We start from the raw sequence: 19786 nt of genomic DNA on the forward strand, positions 1-19786 counted from the left end.
ATGAGCTTGAAAGAAGTATTCGAACAACATCCATGGAGGTCATTTAAGAAGTTCAATGAAGCTGCAAAGAGTTGGGGATTTACTAACAGAGCTGAAGTGAAAAGGTTCTTTGACAAAAATGTTGTACATCAAACAAAAATAAACCCTTACGACTACTTTTTACCAATTTACTCCAACACTCCTGACGCATACCAATTTGACACTCTCATTCAAAGCAGAAAAGGAGGACATAAACCATTCCTCATCTTCATAAATGTTAACACTCGTAAAGCTTTTGCGTATATAATGAGAAATAAAGGAACTCGTGAAGTGTTAAGAGTTTTACAAAAGTTTGTAGCAGAACATAGCCCAAGTACTTTAACATCAGACCAAGACAGTGCATACCTCAGCAACGAAATCACAGAATTTCTCATTAAGCATAACATAACTCACTACACTACTGAAGACCATAACCATAACATACTCGGTATCATTAACCGCTTCATAAGGACTCTCAGAGATTTAAATCAAGAGCGAGACTTTACCGAAGAAACAATGAAACATTTCATCGAAGTTTACAATTCCTCAACACATTCTACAACAGGACATACACCAAATTCAATGACACAACAACAAGAAGAAAAGTATATACAAAAGAAACGAAGCCAAACACAAAATATCAGAAATTCAACACAATTTACCCTCATTCCTGGTACAAAAGTTCGTGTAGTTCTTGACGACAAACCGTTGACAAAGAAACGTTTAAGGTTAAGTCGAAATTATTATATCGTAGACTCTACGCAAGGTAATGGATATCTTATAAAAGCTGCTGACGACTCCATAGCATTTTACCCTCGTCATAAATTAGTCGAAAGTAGTAATGGCAAACTTGCTGAAACCATTGACGAAGCAAAGCGAGGAGTGGTTATTGAAATACTTGGCTATAACACAAACGATGACACTTATAAAGTAAGATATGAAGGAGGCGTTGAAGATGTTATACCATCTAAGAACTTGAGAGAGTCGAAGCCAACACATCTGGGACCATTAGAGCGGGAGTACTGGAAAGACAAAAATATGCCAGAAAGAATAAGAAAATTCTTCTAAACTTTTTCATTAGATGTAAATCAGACATGAATGAGAACAGTCATGTATTATTAATGGTACCATTTATTTTTGTCATAAATTTACACCAAAAATATAATTGAGGTGAAGAGGTGAGATTTCACCTGTTTTCTCACCTCTTTTTTCACCTCTTGAATTTTCATGAATTTCCTTAAGATAGAAAAAATAAAGTTAGTTTTTATTTTATTTATTTTTTTATTTTGTAGGTAAGAACAGAAATGTCAGTCGAAGCAAAAACATTCACGAACAAATCTAATGGCGAAACATTCACAAAAGGCACTTATAATGGTATTGAAGTCTTACGTAGAGACAAGGATGGTTACATTAATGCAACAAAGATGGCAAGAGAAGCAGGAAAGTTAAACCATTTAAACAGATTTCTCAATAGTACTAAAATGCAGGAAATTCTTGAGTTTTGGATGAACGAATACGGTGGAGCCAAAAGTGGCTCGACCTCAAAACAAGCATTTTATGAGCTTACTAAGGGCGTTATGAATGAATTCAAAGGTATTTACATACATCCTGACCTCGTTCATTTTGTTGCTGAATGGTGCTCTGTAAAGTATGCATTTTATGTCAAAGATATTATGGACTCCATAGACAAGAAAGTTCATGAGAAATTAGATGAAGAAGAACTCGAAGATACAGTGGAGAATGCTAAACCTTTGTTTGAAGAAGAAGTTGGAAAAATGTGCGAAAAACAATTAGAACATGAACGTGAGATATATTATGGTTATAGAGATTCTCCATACGAACTAGACCAATGGGAACAAGAAGATTTAAAGAGAGAATTTAGAGAATATGAACTCGCTAAGATAGCATTTGAAGCTGCAGAAAAGAAGTTAAAAGTTTGGGGTCGTTTTGTACAAAAATATTGTGAGTAAATGAACCATTTATTTTTATTGAATTCAGTAAAAAATATATTTTAGGTGAAGAGGTGAGATATCACCTGTTTTCTCACCTCTTTTTTCACCTCTTGAATTTTCATGAATTTCCTTAAGATAGAAAAAATAAAGTTAGTTTTTATTTTATTTATTTTTTTATTTTGTATAAAAGATATGATTTCAACAATCGGCACAACAACAATTCAAGCCGCGAACGGCGGGACTCTGTCCACAACAACAGCACCAAACTCGTTAGTCATGAATCCTACGTCAATGTTAGTAGAGATGAAAAACTTCATTCCTTCTTCATTTACTTTCGAAACAGAAATCCAGAAGATAAAGCAAGAACTTTTAACAAGTAATTTAGACTGTAGTGCGAAAGATGAAACAAATGAACAGTATCTTTATGACATGCAGGACATTATTGACCATTTGCCCAAATTGCCTGAAATCCAACAACAAAAACTAACCATTCCCGAATTTGACGAAATTGAAGTCAAAGCAACTGACTCAGTAGAAATAAAGAAGTTCATACGAAAGGTAAATTATGAATTCCTTGGTTTTCATTGCAACCATAAGGTTATGGACAAAGATTGCGACATGGTATATAAGAATATTTCTGACATATATAAATCTGAAGAATTTAAGACCTACGACAACTTTGTTTCGTTAGTTGCTGAATGTGTATGGCAGATAAGAGATAAAGATAGAAGAGGTAAGGTATGGAATGAACAAATAAGACCCGCTATGTTTGAGATGAAGAGAGCAATTGACGCTTTAGTTGTTCTAGCAGGTAAGGTTTCAATGTATAATGCAAAAATGAACCCGCAATGTTCAAAATGTAAAGCAGCAATGAGGAAATATAACTACTCCGTCAAAGAGATAGAACGTATGCGAAACGACTATGCTGACTTAAAGAAAGAAGCAGAGAAACCAGCAGAAGATAAAATGAACATGTTAGCATTTCTGAACAAAAACTATCCAACAGCAGAAGATTTCCTTCTATCTGACGTCAAGAAGAAGTATAAAGAAACCTTCGGCATTGTTAAAACATTCGATGTACTGACAGAAGAAATAGAAGCTACGAAATTGTTTAGGATTTCAAATATACATCGTACAATTCATGTAAAACGCTTGTGAAAAAAGAGGTGAAAAAAGAGGTGAGAAAACAGGTGAAATCTCACCTCTTCACCTATAATATATTTTTGGTCATTTACACTCATTTACGAAGAAGTTATGACAAAGCATTTACGAAGAAGTTATGACAAAGCATTTACGAAGAAGTCATGACAAAGTCAAGAGGTGAAAAAAGAGGTGAGAAAACAGGTGACATCTCACCTCTTCACCTAAATTATATTTTAGGTCAAAGCTTCCACGAGAGAAAAGATTCCTCATTCGCTAAGGATTCCAAAAATGAAAAAATCATTGATTTCGGCTGAGAAAAAACAGCAAAACCCTTCTTCCACGGGAACAAAGAAATAAAGAAGAAATAAAGAAGAAATAAAGTAAATTTTTTATTTATTCCCGTGGAAGATAGAGCACTTTTATGACACTTTTTATTCACGACAAACAAGACAAATAAAGAAAATAAGAAAATACGGCGCTGTCGCGGTTCGAACCACAGACCCTGACCCCTCCATAACACCACCTTAGACCACTGTGCTACGTAGCCTGTCGACATAAGATTTTATAAATTGCATATTTGACGTAAATTTATTTCCATCTGGCTTCCCACCGCATAAGATATTCATACGTGTTTGTAAGACATTCATTAAACTTCTTTTCTATTGCATCTAATCTTGCGTTATTTTTTTCAATAACTTGTCTGTATTCTTCATCATCTCCAGCAGTGTTTGGGTCTTCACGTTTAAAATATTCATTGTTAACCAATTTTTTATCTACAAATTTTATTAGTGTTTGATTCACTTCGTTATGATAACGGTCATATTCTTTCAATACGTAAGTGAAGACAAAATGCGTCGTACCTTCAATCTTAAAGCTTAAAGAACTTTCAACACAGTTTTGAGGGTCTGTCAGTGCGTCAATGAGATAGTATTCGAAGTCAGTCAATAATCTTTTTAAAGTCATTTCATACAGGATAAAATTTAATGTTGTGAAGAAATAGTGTTTATCTCAGAAAAAATAAAGTTAGTTTTTATTTTATTTATTTTTTTATCCTGTATGTAAGAACAGTAATGTCAACATTAGAGAACACAACAACTGCTATCGTTCATGAAGCCATAAATGAAGAATACGAATACATACAATATAACAAACAATTGAGACTCATTCGTTCAGTCAAAGATGATATGTATCAAATGCAAAGTATAATGAACGCTCTTCGTTCTACAAAGCAAGCATATCATTGGTTTGAAAACCAACAGGCAAAAGAACTTTTAGAAGAATTTCCTCATATGATTGCTTCCCTCGAAAACCGAGGGAAGAGATTCCGTACGAAAATCGCAAGAATTTGGCTCCTGGTTTGAAAGGTTATTATGTTCATAGACTTTTAGTAAATGCTGTAGCAATGTGGGCTTCACCTCGTTATGCTTGTTATATTTTCATGATGTTAGATGAACTATATAAAGCAGAACGTGGAGAGATGGAAAAGAAACTTCAAGCAAAAGATGAAGTCATTGAATCCAAAGACAAAAGCATACAGAAAAGAATACCACGTTCAGTACCAAAAGGAAAGGAAAAGAGTTATAAGTATATGATTTATACTGAAGAGTTGGAGAATGAAGAAGACAGAGATATGGTTATGTTGCATTTAGTCAGAAGAAACAACAAAAGCTTTTACGACCTTGCTAAAATATATAAATCTGACAGAAACTGGTTCTATCGTGAAAACTTACCGATTTCAATGACACCGAATGAGCAAATAAAAGAAATTGTCAAAAATACTCTTCCTCAAACACACTATGACATCAAAGGTTGCACAATACTTACCTTCAAAGAAGACTTAACATTACTGAAGGAAAAAATAACAGAATATTTCGATAACTTCAAAGAGGAAGAATGAAGTCACGACAACATTAACGAAGAAGTCACGACAACATTAACGAAGAGAGAATGAGGTGAGAAAACAGACCCAAAGGGTCAGAGCCGCAAAGCGGCTAGGTGATATCTCACCTCTTCACCAAAAATATATTTTTGGTTAAATAGCTTCAGGGTCAATTTCTTCAACCATTTCACTTCCTTCGTCAATGTCAATTGAAGCTTCTTCAACCTTTGGTAAGAACTTTTGTATAACATCTTTGTTCGTTATTGTCTTCAGAGATGAAGGATAATATTTCACAGATGTTTCACCCTTCTTATATTCTTTCTGTTCGGAAAGATTCATAGCAATACTGAAGAAGTCAATGTTGGAGTTCTTTATGACAGTATAGTGTGTATCTTTGACATTCACGAAGAAACCCTTTTGTTTCAAAACTACTGCTAACTCTTGTGAAGTATAACGTTTGCGGTCAATGACGATAGCTAATGGTCTGACATACTGACCAAACTTAGATTCTTTCACAAACTTCTTGTTAAAGATAACATTAACGTTTGAAGCATTATTGAACTCATTCTTGATGGCAGTAGCGAGAGCATTGTATGAAAAGAACTTGCAATCTTGCATGTGTTTCATTAAAATAAAAATATTAAATTATTTTGAAAAATAACTTAAAAAAAATCTAATCTAATTTTTTCAAAAAATATTTTTTTATTTCCTACTAAAGATGTATCGGAAGTTGTCTAAGTTAGAACACTCGGAAATAAAACAACTTCTTACAGAAGCTAATATAGATGTTGCAAAGCATTACGCAACAAACAAAAAAGCACTCGCTGACTTCATTAAAGACTATAATGGTGCAATAAGTTATGATAGAATTCATGAGTTCATAAAGCCGCAACGCGGCGAGGACGAAGTCCATGCAAGAGCATTTCCTTTAAATGACATTGCTATTGACTTATATCATAGACGTTCAGTACCTCATGAAGTAAGAAGAGAGATGTTTGACATAACAAATGCAAACGTTGGTGAAACAAGAAGAGCTGTACCTCATGAAGTAAGAAGAGAGATGTTTGACATAACAAATGCAAACGTTGGTGAAACACGAAAGAGAGATGACACAAGCTGAAACAACAGAGAAGAGAGATGTTTAAAAGTGCTATAGAACAAGTTCGCAAAGCTAACGATGTCATTCGTTCCATTGACGACAAACCAAAAGAAGGTGAGAGATGGTTAAAGAAAGATGAAGAGAATAGGAAGAGAAATGTGAAGTCAGGCAATAGACTCATTGACTTTAACATCGAAGCTTTAGATGAACCAAACAGAGACTACTTACACAAACATTTCGGTAAGGTTTTCATGAGACTCTTAGAGAAAATTAAAATAAACTCGCAACAAGATGGATGGTATGTTATAAACTTGGTGGAAAGTATGAATGTTCTACGTTAAACCTCAATAATATTGGAACATTACTACATCAGCTCTTGAAGGAGAACTTTAATATCAGAGATAGAAGCAAATGCTGCAGGTATTGTTGAAATGCACTATGACTTCTTCTTGACAACATAAAGAATCTTACCGAAATAAAGATGTATGATTTAACAGAATATGAAGGCTTAACGATGTCAGATGTAAAGAAAGGCAAACCAAAAAAGAGACCATATAGAGATGAAAGCACACTGACAAATGACCAGAAAGCCATTTTGGAAGCTCTTAAGCAAACAGGAAACCCAGCACTTATAGAAAGCTTTTGGAAAGATAATGGTGAAAAGAAGTTTTATAAGAAGAGAAGCGGGCAGTTCTGGAAGTATCTTTGCACATTACCTATAATCTTGAACGCTACCAAATCTTCAATGAACTGAACAAAAGAACTGCAACACTTATGACAGAGGACAATTGTTTCGTTTATGCTTGCATTCAGGCTGGAGTAAATGAAGAAACTATTGACCACATGAGAGAAGTCATTCGTGTTAGAGACTTTCCTCAAAGTAAAGTACAAGAAATTTCTGACGCAACAGGTATAGCATTTAATGTTACCATTGGTTATTTCAATGACTCAAGACATAATGAAATAAAGAGATATATACCAAAAGAATGCGAAACTGTTAGAACTATTGACTTACTTCTTGTTGAAGACCACTACATGCTAAATGAAAGATTACCAATGACAACATACTTCATTCGAAACTATATAAGAAATCTTGAAGGAGTGTGGTGGAATGAACATTGAGAAACAGATGAAGATTTATACAAAGAGAGAAGATAAATATGTAGTTCGTTATGATAGAACAACACCGCTATGGGATGTTATGAAAACATTGTGGGAGTGCAAATATTTCGAACCTATTTCTTATGGAGAACTTTTCACATATACTACTGACTTATATAAACAGAACCTTGCACCATTTAAAGATTTGACATATGCTCCAAAGTATTGTGTACAACTGAAGAAGAAAGCAGAGTCAAAAGAAGTAAATAAAGCTAAATGTAAATTCATTCCTGAGCACGTTTTCTTTGCTGACTTTGAGTGTAGTACGACGGCTTTCATAAAGCTTTTAACATCTGTTATGACAGTGAAGATGGTTCAGTGAGTGAAAGCATTTGGGGTCAAAACTGTGCAACAGAATTTTTGGAAAGACTTCCTGACAAGAGTTTAATATATTTTCCACAACCTCAGTTATGACATAAACTTCATCTTAAGACACATGACAGAAGTGAAAGGAACTCCCATCATTAAAGGTTCACGAACAATGCAAATAACTGGTTTATATAAAGGACGGGCAATTATTATAAAAGACTCTTACAGTGTTATAAATAAGAAGCTTAAACTATTTCCTGCTATGTTTAACTTACAAACAGGACCGAAAGAAGTATTTCCATATAACTACTACAGCAGTGTTTTGTTAGCAAATGACAACAGAACTGGTGTCATTTCTGAAGCATGTAAGTTTATCCATGATGCAGATACATTCATGAAAAACATAGATTCCATCAAAGGTTGCAGAATAGATGAAAACCACTTCGACTTAGAAAAATATAGCACGTTTTACTGCAAACAAGATGTAAGAATTTTAAGAGAAGGTTTTGTAAAGTTCCGCAATGACTTATTGAAAGAGTTTGATTTAAACGTTTATGACTACGTTAGTATTTGTTCTATTGCTAACAAATTGTTTGAGAACAGAGTATACTTCCCGAATGGAAATCTTTATGACCTCTCAAATAAACCAAGAGAATTTATTTCGAGATGCATTCAAGGTGGAAGATGTATGTTGTCAGATAACATGAAACAAAAGAGCAAAAGAAACTCATTGCTGACTTCGACACTGTTTCATTATATCCTTCAGCTTATAGCAAGACTTTATACTTTAGAAGGAATTCCAAAAAAATTGAAGGAAGAAATGTTAAGCACAGAGTATCTCATGAGACATTTATTCGATGATGACCAAAAGGAACCATTGGTGAAAGTTTATGTCTGGCTTCTTTGTTCTCATTAAGATAACAGAGATTGGTATACCCAGACACTTTCATTTAATAGTTTGCGACCCTGAACTAAATCCAGAACTTAACGTTCAAGAAGTTCAAACACTTGCTGTCTCATGTATGTTGACCATATAACATTACAAGACCTCATGAAATATCAGGTGTCAAATGTGAAGTGTTGCAAGGATACTATTACGATGGAAACAGAGATATGAGAATAAGAGATGAAGTAAAGAAGTTGTTTGAGTTAAGGTTAAAGTATAAGAAAGAAGGAAACCCCTTACAAGAAATTATAAAACTCATTCTGAACAGCATTTATGGCAAAACTATTCTATCTCCTATGAGTCAAAAATAACCATAGTAAATGACAAAGATGCTATAAGATATGCCATCAGAAACTACAAACCATATAGTGAAGTTCGAAGGTTTGGATGGTTCAGAAAAACTATTTTCAAGCTAACGAAAGCATTTGCAGACACTTTAATTCTGTCCACTTGGTGTTAATATTCTATCAATGTCAAAACGTATTATGAATGAAGTATTCTGTACTGCAGAGGACATGGGACTCAAATCTTTTACCAGGATACCGACAGTATGCACTTATATAATGAAGACATCCCAAGCTTGCAGCAGAGTTTAAGAAGAGATATGGTCGCGAACTTATAGGAAAGAACCTTGGTTCAATTTCATAGCGACTTTGCAGAAATAACACCTGGAAAACAAAGTTTAGCTTATAAAAGTATTTCTGTGGAAAGAAGACCATACATAGACTTACTCACTAACGATTTAATGAAGTTGCATTTCACTGCAGAATGAAGGCGTGAAGCAAGATGTTATTGCTTTAACCGCTAATGAAATGTTTCCTGAAGCTATACAATGCTATTACAATGAAGATAAGAACATTCACATACCTGTTGGAACATATGACAAAGACTCTGAGTTCAGTTTAATGAAACTTTACAAAGCACTTTATGATGGTCAAGAGATTGCATTCGACTTATGTAAGTCATGTCAACCTTGCTTTGCTGAAAAGTTCAACTTTTCAATAACGACTAAAACAAGCTTTATTCGTTAAGTTGAAGTTCTGAGTCATGGGCTTCGCCCTTGCCGCTAGCGGCTTATTTTTGTCAGCAATGAGTCATGAATGAGGTCATGGCTTCGCCCTTGCCGCTAGCGGCTTATTTTGTCAGCAATGAGGTCATTCGTGATAAAAATAAAGCTAGCGTAGATTTTACAATACTGCGATGGTAGAGTTTAAGAGTTGTGCTTCAATGTAGAGCAGTCCTTATGGTCTGGAGGCAGAACACTGGACATTTATGGTCATGAGTGGAGAACATGTCTATCCAAAACTCACGATTGAAGCCAGTTAATTTATAGTATTTAGGGTTAGGAAGTGGTGAAGTTCTTGTATGACCAATGAACTCATTTTCAACGCCTTTGGCTATATTAGAGTAAAGTATTGCTTGCTTTCTATCCAAATGCAGGTGTTACAATCTTTGAAAATTCATTTTTCCTCGGAAGCATTGCATCATAATTGAAAACATTCTTAAATCATCACTTGGTTCGGAGATTTGAATCTTATACGTAATGGATTTTCTTTCTTTTTAGCGACTTCATTGAATGGTGAGAATACAATGAATTGACAGTCATGAGTTCCATCTTCATTTTCATTAAATTCATAATGAAAGTCTATAAGTTTGTGGCTGACTACCTTCTTTTTCAGTTGTGCAAGAAACTCACGTAAAGGCTGTAAAGTTTGTACTTCAATGTTGAACTTTTTCTCGAACATCTCATTAAATGAAATCATACATTGCAACAATGTTGTATCGTCTTTAAAGTATTTGTATATGTGAATGTTTTGGCGCTTAAAGACTGTTCGTCATTTTCTATCTCGACTTGAAGTATAAAGTCAACCTTTCTGAAAGCACGTGTTTATATACATAGATGTTATGCCAATGTACTTCTCTTCATTTATGTTCACAATCCAGTCTGTTGGAAACTTAAACGTTACTCTGTTCCCCTTTATTTTGACGTCAGGGTTTTCACTACTGAACGCAACAGATAAAGGTATTTGTCTATACATTTAGTTTGGATAAAATAACCATTTACTCTTTCTTTGCTTCAGCTTCTTTAGCTTTTGTTCTTCCTTTGCTTTTGCTTCTTCTCTAGCTTTCTTTGCCAGCAAACGTGGGTTCTTTTGTCTTCCAGCAGCTAATGCAGCAAGTTGTTTTTCACTAAGTTTTCTCTTTGGTCTCTCTGGCTTTTGTTCTTGTTTTTGTTCCTTCAGTTCGGATAAAATTTGCTCACGAATTTCTTTCTTCAATGCTTCAACATCTATGACACCTTGGGTCTTGTCCGTAGGATTTGACTGAGTCATTTGACTGTAGATAAAAAACTAAATTAAAACTTTAACCGATGTAAAATGAGCTTGTCAAAATCAGAGCGAGAGTCTATTATATTAAATGACGCCAGAGGAATACAACATCCTTTCTATTATGTAAGTCAGAGTAAAGATGGTAAAATATACGTAAGAAAAAGAAAGGTACCATTAGCGAATGCAGAGAGCGACAACATTAAGGTGCATGGCAAGGGCGAAGCCCACGAAGCCCATGTTAAGCCTTCTATTCAAACTGAAAAGTCAATAGAACCAGAAGAAAAGAAGCCAGATGTTCTTTCAATAACGAACCAAGAGCTTATTGCAAAGTTCGTGAATTTCATTGAAAAACAAACCGAGTCAAAGAACCCTGACCCGCCAGTGAAAGAAGTTGAGACAAAAGAGAATGTACAGTTCATTGAAAATCTCAAGAAACAACTTCCACCACGAATGCCAAGAAGAAGAGTGAGAATAATGAAGTAATAGATATTTTTATCTGAAGTAAATACATGCAGAACGAACAGCTAAACGAATTTACTCCAGCAGAGCATATTCATCAGATTCGCTCATATTTCGATATCATAGACAATGCAGTTCAAATTGGTGACACTAATAGAAAATATTCTGACGCAAAGATTCCATCACAACCTGGAACTGCTAAAGATAACACATGGGTAACATTCAATCTCTCACCTCCTGGTGAAAATATGTGGACCTTTACAATACATTCATTACGTATAAAATGGAAGGTCAATTTATTGTAGATAAAAGAAATTGGTTCAGGTTCCAATAAAACAAACCCACCAGGATTTTGGATTGGTTTCGATGACGCTTTCTATGCAGTTGCTGGATATCAAATCCTTGCAAATGGTCGTATCGTATATTCTCAAGACAACGCAAGAGAAGAAGCATATATAACTTCAAACTCACAACTACCGAACAAATAAAGAAAGTAGATGTTTTCTCAAAGACTCGACATGAAGATGTATGGAGTCATTCGGGAACATGCAGAACAGGACAAATTGTTAGTGGTCCAATTACAGCAGGAAAATCATTTGATTTTAAGCTTCGTTTAAGAATTCCTGTTAGAAGATTCCTTCCATTAGAAGCTATAAGATTTATTCCTGCATTTGCTGGTAACATTCAGCTTAAAGTAAAGTTCAGTAGCGACGCCTTACAATGCACATCTATATCTGTAAATGATATCATTGCTTTCAATCCAACTCTTAAAGTTGCATTTGCTTCAGATTCAAATCCACCGACAAATAAATTTGTTTCCATGGAATGAACCATTCACTATGATAACGAAGGCAGTAGAAGCTAGTGGAACAGTTACTATTACAACTGTAAACCAGCAACTATTTCGAACAAAGATGGATTTTAATGAATGTTTTATTCATCCAAGTCATTCTCTTTAGACCCTAACATTTATACAGAACTTGTAGAAACATTATACAAACGAGGCTTTATGTTTTCCTGTTAAAGTTATGGATTGGATTCCTATGGACGGTTCATTCTCAAAGAATACAGATAGTTCAAGTGCAACATTTACAGCAGCTTATACGCCTATTAATGTTAAAAGTATTTGGGCACTATTTAGAAGAAAGACAACTATTATGTTAATTTTGAGAACCCTAAGTTTAAATATCTTCAGCTTTCCATGGAGCTTATGGAAATATGCCTGCAGAACCTGAAAAATCATATGGACCTGTATTTTATGAAATGGTTGCGAACGCCTGCAATACAAACAATGATATTATAGGATTTAATGAAGATGTTATGAGGTCATTGATGGATGATGGTGTGTGGAACATAAATGGGATAGCTATGACAACACACATTTCTTATGTGGTTTTCCAACAGAAGTGGACTTTTGCTTCCAGCAAGGTCAAACATCTACTGCTCCAATAACATACAAATTGTCTGTTAAAGGACCTATTGAACTAGCAACTGAAAACGTACCAAAGCCACTTATTGGATTTATGAGGGATTGTTGCTTTGCAATACAAGTAAGACAGTCAGGCATACCAATAATAAGACTTGACGACTATAACTTAGCAACTGACGACAGTGAAGAATAAAGGATGAACGTTTATTTTTAAAGCTTATAAATGAGTTCTTCATCAAGCTCTCGTGAACCTTCACCATCTATGAAACAAACTTTACCAAACGATTATGGAGCACCTATTGAATATTTCTTACGAGCTGCACAATGGCAAAGAGCAGTCTCACCAAGGTTAGGTGTTCCACCAGCTCCTGTCAAAAATAGCATTTGGTCAAGTCCTTATATAAAATATGGTCTCCCACTAGGTTTGCTAGCTACAGCAGGAGCAGTTATGATGTTGAAAAGAAATAAAGCAAATGTTATAAATAATACTGAAGTAGCTGAATTTGAACAAACTCCGACACCATCACAAGCAAAACCTTCAATGACTCCTGAACCTATGGAAGTACAAACTCCTGTTCAAAAGTCAACTCCTAAACCGACTCCAACATTTAAACCAGAACCTACTCCTCAAATAAATCGTAAAACTCCTGCGTTTCCTTACTGAAAAAATAACGTTATTTTATTTTTATTGAACATTTTTATTTGATTGAAATGACGACTAAAGTCACTGAAGCAATGAAACAAAAGTTTTTGGTAGAATACATTAAATCAGGAACTATTCCAGAAGGTTTTTACGTTCATACTATGAAGGATGGTAGAGTTCAGTTTAGAAAGATAAAGCAACCATTAGATAGAGAAGGTATATTAAGGAAGATTAAACTTCATGAGGACAACATTGCTGAACTTAAGAAGAAGTTAGAAGAGTTGGAGAAAGGAAGAGAGTTATAAAGCAATGAATTCAACGGGTGAGAAAACAGGTGAGAAAACGGGTGAGATTTCACCACTTCACCTAAATTTATTTTTGTGCTATGTTTTCATACGTGTGAGGGTGGTGATATCATTTATTTTTAAGTTTATTTTTTATTTTATTTTTATTTTATTTTTATATAAATGACGAAAACTATTGAGATAACAAACTACAACGGTCATGAGTTCAAGAATTTGTTCTTCGTTCCTCGTGAAAATACATTCTATCAGATACGAGGGAGAAAGGGTAAAGTTAGTTTGAGCGTTTACGACAACAAACATAATGGGAGATATATAAAAGCAATAGATACAAATGGTAAACGTGTTTCATTAGCTTTGTCAAAACTTACAGGTATAAACTATGACAGTGATTTTGACCTATATGAAGAAGAAAGTGAGTCAGAAGATTATGAGCTGTTATGTGAAGCACAGCAATGGGAAGCGCTGCAATACTTTTGTAAATGAGAACATTAGTGGGAACGTTAGTGAGAACGTTTATTTTTTCATTAGTGAAGTCGTTAGCGAAAATGTTGGTGAGGTGAAGTGGTTGGCGGCTTTGTAAATATTTAAGGTTAAGTGAGTGTTGTCGTTTTGTGTTGTAAAATATACGTTACTGGTTTTGTAAATATTTAAGGTTATATTGGGTAAGGTGGAACGCAGTGCCACAGTACCCAAGATAACCATACTAACTATATTAGAGAAGAAACACTTCAGAAACAAAGAGAAAGAGATAGAATACATTTCGAAGAAATTACAATCTTACGATTGGAAGACTTACCCTCATAGGTGTCTTCTTATCTTAGACGACTTTGCATCTCATCCTTTGCTTAAGAATAGAGAACAAGATATGTGTCGAATTCTTAAGAAACTTAGGCACTTTAACATTTCAGTCGTAATATGTGTACAGACAGCCAAGAGTTTAAGTAAGGATGTAAAGAGAATACTTACTGACATTATACTTTTCCCCGGATTGTCCGAAGACGATTTCATGGAACTTATGAAAGAGTCCATGGCAGGTAAGTTTGACAGACATGAACTCTGGGAGAAGTATAAAGTCATACAAGACCCTCATACTTCTTTCAGAATTCATATCTACGCGAACAAAGTTCAAATTGTAAAAAGTTGTTTCGTACCGAAATGGCTAACAAAAAAGTGACAGAAAACCTTAATTTGCGCGGCAATTTTAATTAAAAAAATAAACATTAATTTTTGTGATTGATATTATGCATTTTATTTATATTATATAAGATTTAAATTTAGGGGAAAAATTGGAAAAAAATAAGATTGGAAGTCTTTAGGTAAGAAGGAAAGGGCAAGAGATATATAGTGTACCTATATACCTCTTGCCCTTTCATTCTAAGTAGAAATGGGAGAAACATTGTCCGCATCATAAGTTATGCGGACAAAGTTTCTCCGATTTCTAATGGGAATTGCAGGCTATGAGGCACTGATATATAATCAGTACCTCATAGCCTACAATTCCCCTTATTAGACTTCCAAACTTTGAGTTAATGGCAAGACATTAACTCAAAGTTTGGAAAACTTCTCGTAAGAATCAATCGTCAAAAACCTCGATTGCAGTTATATTCATTGTGTTAAATTTGATTTTTTTTTGAAATTTTTATAAATTAAATTTTATATAACATAAAGCGTTATGAATTAGTATTTCCATATGAATTTTATCTCGAAAATAGTAATTCTGTACAGTTATATTTCGGTTAATTTTGGAAATTTCTAGGAATACTTTAAGATAATATGATTATATATAACTCTGCCTTCATGATTTATTTTAGCTTTCGCGCAAATATCAGTTAACTTAACTCCATTATTTGATTTTGTGATGGCTTCACAAAGCCAATCAATATCAATCTCTTCTGGAGAATGTCTTCTCATCTAGAATATTTTCAATACTTTACATACAAACATTTTTATTTCTAAAAAACTTTTTAATTTTTTCTAGGATATATGAATGAAAATAGTTAGAACAAGATTTTGAAGCTCAAAACATTAAAAATTATTAAAGATTTGTATAATATGATTAAAAATGGGAAATAATATGAGGCAATATAAAGGAATATGAATATTAAATAAATATATCTAAATAGAAAGAATCAGAAAAATCAAATTATTGGCGCCAAAAATGTCACCTTTTTGGCGAGCCATTTCGGTATGAGATATCAAATTGTAAAAAGTCAAGCTTGAAAAATAAAGAGTTCATTTACTCTACTTGTTTGAAGTTGTCAAAATACTCTGTTATTTTTTCCTTTAACAATGGCAAATCTTCTTTGAAGGTAAAAATTGTACAACCTTTAATATCATAGTGTGTTTGAGGTAACGTATCTTGAACTATTTGTTTCACATCTTCATTTGGAGTCATTGAAATCGGTAAGTTTTCGCGATAGAACCAATTTCTGTCAGATTTGTAAATCTTAGCAAGGTCGTAAAAGCTTTTGTTGTTTCTTCTGACTAAATGCAACATAACCATGTCACTGTCTTCCATATCTTCAGTATAAATCATATACTTATAGTTCTTTTCCTTTCCTTTTGGTACCGAACGTGGTATTCTTTTCTGAATGCTTTTGTCTTTTGCTTCAAGCTTGTTTTCCATCTCTTTTCTCATTTCTGTATGTAAATCGTCAAGAAGTTTGTAAATATTCCAAGCATAACGTGGTGAAGCCCACATTGCAACTGCATTTACTAATAGTCTATGTACATACCAACCTCTCAAACCATTTGGCAAATTTTTACGATTTTCATGAGTTTTAGGCGACCCCGAAAAAAGTCGGTCTCGCTGTGCTTCGCTCAAAAGTTCTTGTGTGCTTTGGTTTTTGAACCAATCGTCTGTATGTTTGGTATCTGGAGAAAAACAAGCCGTCAAAATACTTTGCATTTGGTACATATCGTCTTTGACCGAACGAATTAGACACAATTGTTTGTTATATTGTATGCATTCATATTCTTCATTTATAGCTTCATGGACTATAACTGTTGTTGTGTTCTCTGTTGTTGACATATCTGTCTTTATATTCCGGATAAAAAAATATTTTATAAAAAACTAACTTTATTTTTTTAAAGTTTGGTCATCCTTCACTGTATGACAAATATACTATATTTTACTTAAAAATATGCAAGCGGCTCATAGCTCAGTGGTATGGGCTACCTCGTTACAGGCGTCGAAGACCTCAGTTCAAATCCCAATTCGCGCAAGTTTTTTCCTTTTATGCAGTGAAATTTCATGTACATAGGTTACTTTGGTGTTAGACCCTAGTGAAGAAAATAGAACGATAGGAGTTTACATTTGTAAAGTTGGACGATAAAATTTACTGACTGACGTCGGACATTGTCTTGAAACAGTACAAATATTGTTCTGAAGCAGTGCAAGTCTTGTTCTGAAAAAGTACAAGTATTGTTCTGAAAAAGTACAAGTATTGTTCTGAAAAAGTACAAGTATTGTTCTGAAAAAGTACAAGTATTGTTCTGAAACAGAAAATTTTTCTCACAAATTGAGAGCTTTTACGGGAAATTTGTTCTGAAGCAGTGCAAGTCTTGTTCTGAAAAAGTACAAGTATTGTTCTGAAAAAGTACAAGTATTGTTCTGAAAAAGTACAAGTATTGTTCTGAAACAGAAAATTTTTCTCACAAATTGAGAGCTTTTACGGGAAATTTGTTCTGAAGCAGTGCAAGTCTTGTTCTGAAAAAGTACAAGTATTGTTCTGAAAAAGTACAAGTATTGTTCTGAAAAAGTACAAGTATTGTTCTGAAACAGAAAATTTTTCTCACAAATTGAGAGCTTTTACGGGAAATTTGTTCTGAAGCAGTGCAAGTCTTGTTCTGAAAAAGTACAAGTATTGTTCTGAAAAAGTACAAGTATTGTTCTGAAAAAGTACAAGTATTGTTCTGAAACAGAAAATTTTTCTCACAAATTGAGAGCTTTTACGGGAAATTTGTTCTGAAGCAGTGCAAGTCTTGTTCTGAAAAAGTACAAGTATTGTTCTGAAAAAGTACAAGTATTGTTCTGAAAAAGTACAAGTATTGTTCTGAAACAGTACAAGTATTGTTCTGAAAAAGTACAAGTATTGTTCTGAAACAGTACAAGTATTGTTCTGAAAAAGTACAAGGCTAGTTCTGAAACAGAACAATGGACAACATCGAGCCATTAGATGAGGCAATTTACCTTATAGAGATAAATGAAGTTGTTAAGCAATACTTGGGCAAGGACAAAGCCAACAAGTCCCTCGGCTTCTGGTTGTTTGGAAGAGGTGCGCTGAAAATCGAAATTGAAACCGGAATTCCAATTCAAATACCAGAAAACACTCCTGTAGACGACATAAAGGAGATGAAGAAAGAAGCTCTTCTCAAGTTCTTTGCAAAGCGCCCATGGATACAACTTCCAAACAGAGAGAGTCCAATTCCACGAATTATACAAATTCTCAGAGCACTGTTCCACTTCTCGGGTCAGCCGTTCTACATAACCTCAGAAGGCGACATCCAACCAGTTCAGTAAACATCTCATTTTAACTCACTTTTTTAATGTTTTTTGTGAAAGTGTCAAAAATAAATTGTTTTCATGAGTTTTCTACGATGTTAGAAAAAATGTTATTTTCTAATATCTTCACATTCAATACTTTTTCAGCACTTTTCCGTAGTTATATATGAAAGACAATTCGAGATAAAAGTCATAGTACAATGGAATAATATGTTGCATACCATTTGTTGTGAACCAAACTTGAAAGTCAGAGAAACTGTTACTAGGTGGTTCGTAGAATTTAGAAGCAAAGTCATAAAGGTCCTTACCAATACATAGAAAACTATTGTTGCTTGAACTGAAAGTTGCATGACACATAACACTTTGAGGGTCAAACACGTTTCTATAAACCATCAAATCTGCTGGTGGAAGTATAAATTTAAATGGACCATCTGGTGGTAATGGTTCGTTCTGGTTTAGTAACCGAAGAAATTGTGCCCAAGAACGTTTGTCTACTTCCCAAAATAAAAACTCTGTATCTCTTGGAGGGTTAATTTCAATCTTTTGAAATGAAACGGTGGAGTTCATCTTGTCATATTCTAGTTTCAGATAGTATGTTCCATTTAGTAAAGAGTCGTATTTTTCTTGAAATTCCCAATAATATTTGTTCATTTGAGTTTGAAAGTCATCTAGAGTTTTCTCAAGACTTTCGTCTGAACGAACTGTAAAGATTCTCATTTCGTCAAATTTGTCTATTAGACCATCAGAACCTTTATACTGCCCATGAAAATATACTGCGAACATAAATGCGTTAGTTCTATTTGAAAACAAAACTCTTCTAAATCCTATTGCCTTTGCATCTGAAGGACTTTGAAGCCAACGAATTGGATAGTCAAACCTGTATGCTCGGGATGAAATTTCTTCATCTGAAATAGTCCTACCAGCATTTGTAAAGATATAGTCTAACGGTTTTGTATCTGCTACTTTTGTTCTTTGTTTTTCAACCTGAAGCATTTAATATATGTAAAAATATATTGTTTTAAAATGGTATGCCATATAGCTTCTTGAATTTGTTAAGAAGTATTTGAACGTATTTTCCATCTGTATCTCTAGTGTTTACATAAGCATAGCCCGCCTTAGTAAAATATACTTGTAATTTCCTATAGTTTACGCCGGTATAAAGTAGAAAGAGCCTTGTTCTTCGCTATAGTAGTAAAACTCAAACGTATGCTTGCCATAGTCTGTAATTTCAATTGTTTCATCTTCTAGTTCGTCGACAAATTCGAATACAATATCTCCAAATTTGCCTTTGTTCTTATTGTTTTCAGAACGAGTGACCCAACGTAAGTTTTCAAGTCTATTGTCGTTTCTTATATGGTTTATATGGTCTACAAAAGGTAAATTGTTAGGATTCAGTATAAAATGAGTTGCAATGACAACATGTTTAAGATAGTGTTTTCCATCCATCTTCATAATAGCATATCCGTCATTTCGCTCCCATTCGCTTAAAACTCTTTTTGTCTTTTTGTTTCTGACTTCAAATGACTCACAACAGTGAATTTCATATTTCTCATCTAACAAACAAGTTTCCCAACGGTCTTCTCCAACAAACTCAGCGTACATTTCAAAT

At 34.0% G+C, this 19786-nt stretch overlaps 12 protein-coding genes and 2 pseudogenes across 14 annotated transcripts, besides 2 other annotated features; 9 read left to right on the forward strand and 5 right to left on the reverse strand.

The window, feature by feature from the left end:
- TVAGG3_0747000 (integrase core domain containing protein family) lies at positions 1-1086 on the forward strand (the record flags this gene model as incomplete). Its single annotated transcript, XM_051245049.1, has 1 exon — positions 1-1086. One exon carries the CDS (start codon positions 1-3, stop codon positions 1084-1086), a length of 1086 nt encoding a protein of 361 aa, XP_051091636.1.
- Positions 1-14382: part of a mobile genetic element that runs on past the window's edge.
- On the forward strand, positions 1323-1988 carry TVAGG3_0747010 (uncharacterized protein; the record flags this gene model as incomplete). Its single annotated transcript, XM_051245050.1, has 1 exon — positions 1323-1988. The coding sequence occupies one exon, from the start codon at positions 1323-1325 to the stop codon at positions 1986-1988; it is 666 nt and encodes a 221-aa protein (XP_051091637.1).
- Positions 2163-3128, forward strand: TVAGG3_0747020 (organellar and viral DNA polymerase type B; the record flags this gene model as incomplete). Its single annotated transcript, XM_051245051.1, has 1 exon — positions 2163-3128. The coding sequence occupies one exon, from the start codon at positions 2163-2165 to the stop codon at positions 3126-3128; it is 966 nt and encodes a 321-aa protein (XP_051091638.1).
- On the forward strand, positions 4184-4690 carry TVAGG3_0747030 (annotated as a pseudogene). The gene has a single exon. A coding segment is annotated over exon 1 (507 nt).
- Positions 4702-5010, forward strand: TVAGG3_0747040 (uncharacterized protein; the record flags this gene model as incomplete). The annotated part of the gene is made up of 1 exon (XM_051245052.1): positions 4702-5010. One exon carries the CDS (start codon positions 4702-4704, stop codon positions 5008-5010), a length of 309 nt encoding a protein of 102 aa, XP_051091639.1.
- Positions 5146-5619, reverse strand: TVAGG3_0747050 (uncharacterized protein; the record flags this gene model as incomplete). Its single annotated transcript, XM_051245053.1, has 1 exon — positions 5146-5619. One exon carries the CDS (start codon positions 5617-5619, stop codon positions 5146-5148), a length of 474 nt encoding a protein of 157 aa, XP_051091640.1.
- On the reverse strand, positions 10569-10840 carry TVAGG3_0747060 (uncharacterized protein; the record flags this gene model as incomplete). Its single annotated transcript, XM_051245054.1, has 1 exon — positions 10569-10840. A coding segment is annotated over one exon (272 nt), but the record flags the coding sequence as incomplete, so codon positions are not given.
- On the forward strand, positions 10886-11320 carry TVAGG3_0747070 (uncharacterized protein; the record flags this gene model as incomplete). The annotated part of the gene is made up of 1 exon (XM_051245055.1): positions 10886-11320. One exon carries the CDS (start codon positions 10886-10888, stop codon positions 11318-11320), a length of 435 nt encoding a protein of 144 aa, XP_051091642.1.
- Positions 12949-13389, forward strand: TVAGG3_0747080 (repellent protein 1 family; the record flags this gene model as incomplete). Its single annotated transcript, XM_001294250.1, has 1 exon — positions 12949-13389. The coding sequence occupies one exon, from the start codon at positions 12949-12951 to the stop codon at positions 13387-13389; it is 441 nt and encodes a 146-aa protein (XP_001294251.1).
- On the forward strand, positions 13437-13673 carry TVAGG3_0747090 (uncharacterized protein; the record flags this gene model as incomplete). Its single annotated transcript, XM_001294249.1, has 1 exon — positions 13437-13673. The coding sequence occupies one exon, from the start codon at positions 13437-13439 to the stop codon at positions 13671-13673; it is 237 nt and encodes a 78-aa protein (XP_001294250.1).
- A 611-nt stretch (positions 14383-14993) lies between the features above and the next one.
- Positions 14994-15200: a mobile genetic element.
- Positions 15201-15909: 709 nt separating this feature from the next.
- Positions 15910-16311, reverse strand: TVAGG3_0747110 (uncharacterized protein; the record flags this gene model as incomplete). Its single annotated transcript, XM_051245056.1, has 1 exon — positions 15910-16311. The coding sequence occupies one exon, from the start codon at positions 16309-16311 to the stop codon at positions 15910-15912; it is 402 nt and encodes a 133-aa protein (XP_051091643.1).
- Positions 16312-17829: 1518 nt separating this feature from the next.
- On the forward strand, positions 17830-18195 carry TVAGG3_0747120 (uncharacterized protein; the record flags this gene model as incomplete). Its single annotated transcript, XM_051245057.1, has 1 exon — positions 17830-18195. One exon carries the CDS (start codon positions 17830-17832, stop codon positions 18193-18195), a length of 366 nt encoding a protein of 121 aa, XP_051091644.1.
- A 114-nt stretch (positions 18196-18309) lies between these two features.
- On the reverse strand, positions 18310-19170 carry TVAGG3_0747130 (uncharacterized protein; the record flags this gene model as incomplete). The annotated part of the gene is made up of 1 exon (XM_051245058.1): positions 18310-19170. The coding sequence occupies one exon, from the start codon at positions 19168-19170 to the stop codon at positions 18310-18312; it is 861 nt and encodes a 286-aa protein (XP_051091645.1).
- Positions 19171-19195: 25 nt separating this feature from the next.
- TVAGG3_0747140 lies at positions 19196-19779 on the reverse strand (annotated as a pseudogene). The gene has a single exon. A coding segment is annotated over exon 1 (584 nt).
- Positions 19780-19786: the final 7 nt, after the last annotated feature.

This window comes from Trichomonas vaginalis, chromosome III, assembly GCF_026262505.1.
Source record: "Trichomonas vaginalis G3 chromosome III, whole genome shotgun sequence".
In the NCBI taxonomy this organism is placed as follows: domain Eukaryota; phylum Parabasalia; order Trichomonadida; family Trichomonadidae; genus Trichomonas; species Trichomonas vaginalis.